The sequence below is a fragment of the Agrilus planipennis genome, unplaced genomic scaffold (assembly GCF_000699045.2).
Source record: "Agrilus planipennis isolate EAB-ADULT unplaced genomic scaffold, Apla_2.0 scaffold332, whole genome shotgun sequence".
NCBI classification, from domain to species: domain Eukaryota; kingdom Metazoa; phylum Arthropoda; class Insecta; order Coleoptera; family Buprestidae; genus Agrilus; species Agrilus planipennis.
The window spans coordinates 27605-31640 of record NW_020439024.1 but is presented as its reverse complement, the minus strand read 5'-3'; the positions used below and the strand labels follow the sequence as shown (position 1 = coordinate 31640).

The 4036-nt window shown below is 32.3% G+C and overlaps 1 protein-coding gene across 4 annotated transcripts in view; it reads left to right on the top strand.

Moving 5' to 3' along the window:
• LOC112904977 overlaps positions 1-4036 on the top strand; it is a 20758-nt gene that overhangs the window by 15432 nt on the left and 1290 nt on the right. The window contains exon 3 of one of the 4 annotated variants that reach the window (XM_025976383.1): positions 1862-2079. In XM_025976383.1, the coding sequence (XP_025832168.1) occupies positions 1862-2079 (218 nt within the window). Of the gene's footprint in view, positions 1-1861; positions 2086-4036 lie in introns of all 4 variants that reach the window. The other 3 variants (XM_025976380.1, XM_025976381.1, XM_025976382.1) reach the window with 3 other exon arrangements.

Sequence of the window (4036 nt, the reverse complement as noted above, 5' to 3'; positions counted from 1 at the left end):
AAACTGCCTCGTTAAAATTTAAGAATATGCTTTATTTAAAAGCATATTTAGCCAAAAATAATAACAAGTGAATTAACTTAACGTTCTACACACCTATAAAACTTTTGCTTTGTTTTCTATTGTTGATTAATATACACTTTTGTTTTAAGAAATTGCTAAACATTTTCGTCGAGTACTGTACAGTTCTAGTCGATCTCCTAAGACCGCCCATCGAGAGCTCTGCTCGTTCAAGCTTGTTCCAACTATTTCTGTCTTGCTCACGCCTGGTGTGTATTCTTTCTCTCTTCGCGCAGATTTCTTCAAGGTCACAGTTCTAACAAATTGAAATGGACTGTAGCATTGTTTTATTTTACAACCTTTACAACTGTAAAATTTGAAACTTATTACGTCTATAGTTCAAAGTTATCGACTTTAAGGATTTGCCAACAATGTAAGTACACCATTGTTTCTTAGAAAACAAGTCGAATCAAAATCCGCGTAAGTCAAAATCCTCCATAAGTCGAAAATTCTAAATCTCGAAATTTTTGGCGTCTCCCTCAATGTTCAAGTTTTAGAGGTTCTACTGTATAAGGAAAAAGACACACTATTGCAACCAACTTTGAACCTTAATACGTATAGTCTTTAGGGAATCATTTTCTAAAACCTTTCCAACTAAATCATGCAGGAATAAGCGAAATGAAATTTTTATTTGAAGTGTCATTTTGTTTATCTTTATTTCTGATTGAGTAATTATACATACATTAAACTTCATTTCATTTTTAAAAAGAAACCATGTGAATGTGGACAAGCTTTACATACCAACGTGTAACTGATAACTAAAAAATGAATGTATGTGTGAAAGCCTTTTAAATTGAGTTTTTTCCAGCGTCTTTCTTTGAATAAACCCGTAAACAAGTTTTAGTAATAGATGTAGTGAAATGCATTAATAAGTAAACATTAAATCATGGATGCGAAGGTAAGTCAAACAGGTTTAGCCTTTCAAATTCAAAACTAATTTATTACCCCTCTATTGCAAGTGGTAATCTCGTCTCGGTCGAAGGTCAAAATTAAATATAAAAATCACAGTCGAATTACAACAGACATCAGATAATTGATTAACNACAATAAAACACAAGAATGTTTCAACAATAGAAATATAATAAAACAACCGCTTCCACCTATCTCGATAAGTACAGAAATATTTAAAATACTCTTGAAAATGACTGAGTAGGTCGAAACAATTGTCGATTTGTTTTATTATATTTTTATTGTTAAAACCTTCTTGTGTTTTATTTCAATATTATTAACTTGATTTGCATCCCTGTCTCGTAATATAGGCTATGCCGTAAATTTAAATAACAGCAAATACCAGCGAATGACTATATCTGCCTAAAATTCGATATTACACCCATATTGCCTCTTCGTAATATTATTAGTGCATTACAGCATACTTTTCAACCAAACGAATGCAATGAAGGTAGTTGCAATAATTTCACTGAAAACTTCTCATCAAAACGTACTAAAAGGTTTACTACATTTATGATAGCTTTCTTTATAAATACAGTAAAATCTCCTTAAATCGAACCTCGATAAGTCGAACATCTCCAAAACTCGAAAAAATGTTTTGTTCCCTCCCCTTCAAGCACTAAAGCCTCCATTACTTGAAATCTCAACCCTCTAGTAGATAAAACAATTAGTGAGTCCCTGCAAGCCATTTTGGGACATGTTTTCCCTCTACAAATCGAAAATACAAATTAAACCTTTGTATCTTAGGGCTGACGACTTTATTATGATGACGATGATCCCGAACATAGCAATGTTTTATTTTATACCTTTTATAACTCGATAATTTAAAACTTATTANACTTTTAGAAAGTCAATGGTACGGCGATCATGAAACTCATGGTATAATTGCTGCTCCTCTTCTTGCTCATGGTCATGGACATGCTACAATCGTAGGACCCTCTAGCCACGGTATTGTTGCTGGACCCGTAAATCATGGTGCTACCCTTGTTGGCCCATCTCACCATGCTTCAGTTGTTGGACCAGTTGACCTTGGAGCAACCCTTGTTGGACCATCTCATCATGCTTCCGTAGTAGGACCAGTTGACCTTGGAGCAACCCTTGTTGGACCTTCCCATCATGGTTCAGTAGTAGGACCCATTGAGCATGGAGCAACTCTAATTGGTCCATCTCATCATGGTTCAGTTGTAGGACCTACCCATTTAGGAGCTCACCTTGTACCACCCTCAGCTCATGGTATTGTTCATGGAAGTCACAGTCATGGAACCATCCTTCTTGCTTCTTCGTCCCTCTATCATCATTAAATCTTAAGCTTATCATTCACTATGAGATTTGCTGTTACACCATGAATTAACTAAATTTCGTATATCGATACACAGAAACGTGGTTATTGATGGTTAACAGTGTGAGATTTTGTTGCAATTCATTCATTGTTGTAATTTTTTCTTCATATTCCGTTAAATAAAATATTTTGCTCTTTTATATTTCATCAGTTTAATTTAAAGCAATTAAAATTAACATTAAGAGATGAAATAAGCTGTAAGAAATTTAAACGTCTTTAATGTCAATTGTGAAAGACTCGAGAAGACCAAACAGTGTATTTATACTTTTGAAGGACTTTGTTTGTGCATTTCGACTACGGCCAGTGAAACACCAATTAAAAACTGTGATGCATGCTTCTATATGTGTAATTTAAAAACAGGAAACGCGATTTGATTTCTTAATTAGTATTTGCAATTGGAAGGCGATCTTAAAAATCATTTGTACTAATTAAGTATCTATACGTTTCTATATGTGTAATTTAAAAACAGGAAACGCGATTTGATTTCTTAATTATTATTTTGCAATTGGAAGGCGATCTTAAAAGTCATTTGTACTAATTAAGTATCTATACGTACAAATATTGGTCATTGAGTGAAAGACCATAATGCCATTAAGGATTTTACTTAGTACAAATACTTTAGAAATTGTTGCAATTTTTAGAAATTAGAGAATTGGCTACTTAGTATAGTAAATATGAAAATTTGTGTGATTTGGTAGCTTCATCAGATAGTGGGTCATATTTTATGCTTTGGGTGAATGTTTTTCTTTCAGGTACCTACTGCAAAGGTACCTAACAAAGAATTCAGGATAAATAATCATGGATTATTTATTAATTTGTTAAGACTATTGTAGGTGTATAAGTGAAGAAACATATTTGTTCCAACAATAAAAACATATTAAAACGTACAAATATTGGTCATTGAGTGAAAGACCATAATGCCATTAAGGATTTTACTTAGTACAAATACTTTAGAAATTGTTGCAATTTTTAGAAATTAGAGAATTGGCTACTTAGTATAGTAAATATGAAAATTTGTGTGATTTGGTAGCTTCATCAGATAGTGGGTCATATTTTATGATTTGGGTGAATGTTTTTCTTTCATGTACTGTAAAGGTACCTAACAAAGAATTCAGGATAAATTATCATGGATTATTTATTAATTTGTTAATACTATCGTAGGTGTATAAGTGAAGAAACATATTTGTTCCAACAATAAAAATATAATAAAACTCGAAAGTTGTTTCGACCTATCTTCAAGAGCACAGAAATATGTAACATATTTATGTACACTTGAAAATGACTGAATAGGCCGAAACAATTGTCGATTTGTTTTATTATATTTTTATTGTTAAAACCTTCTTGTGTTTTATTTCAATATTATTAACTTGATTTGCATCCCTGTCTCGTAATATAGGCTATGCCGTAAATTTAAATAACAGCAAATACCAGCGAATGACTATATCTGCCTAAAATTCGATATTACACCCATATTGCCTCTTCGTAATATTATTAGTGCATTACAGCATACTTTTCAACCAAACGAATGCAATGAAGGTAGTTGCAATAATTTCACTGAAAACTTCTCATCAAAACGTACTAAAAGGTTTACTACATTTATGATAGCTTTCTTTATAAATACAGTAAAATCTCCTTAAATCGAACCTCGATAAGTCGAACATCTCCAAAACTCGAAAAAATGTTTTGTTCCCT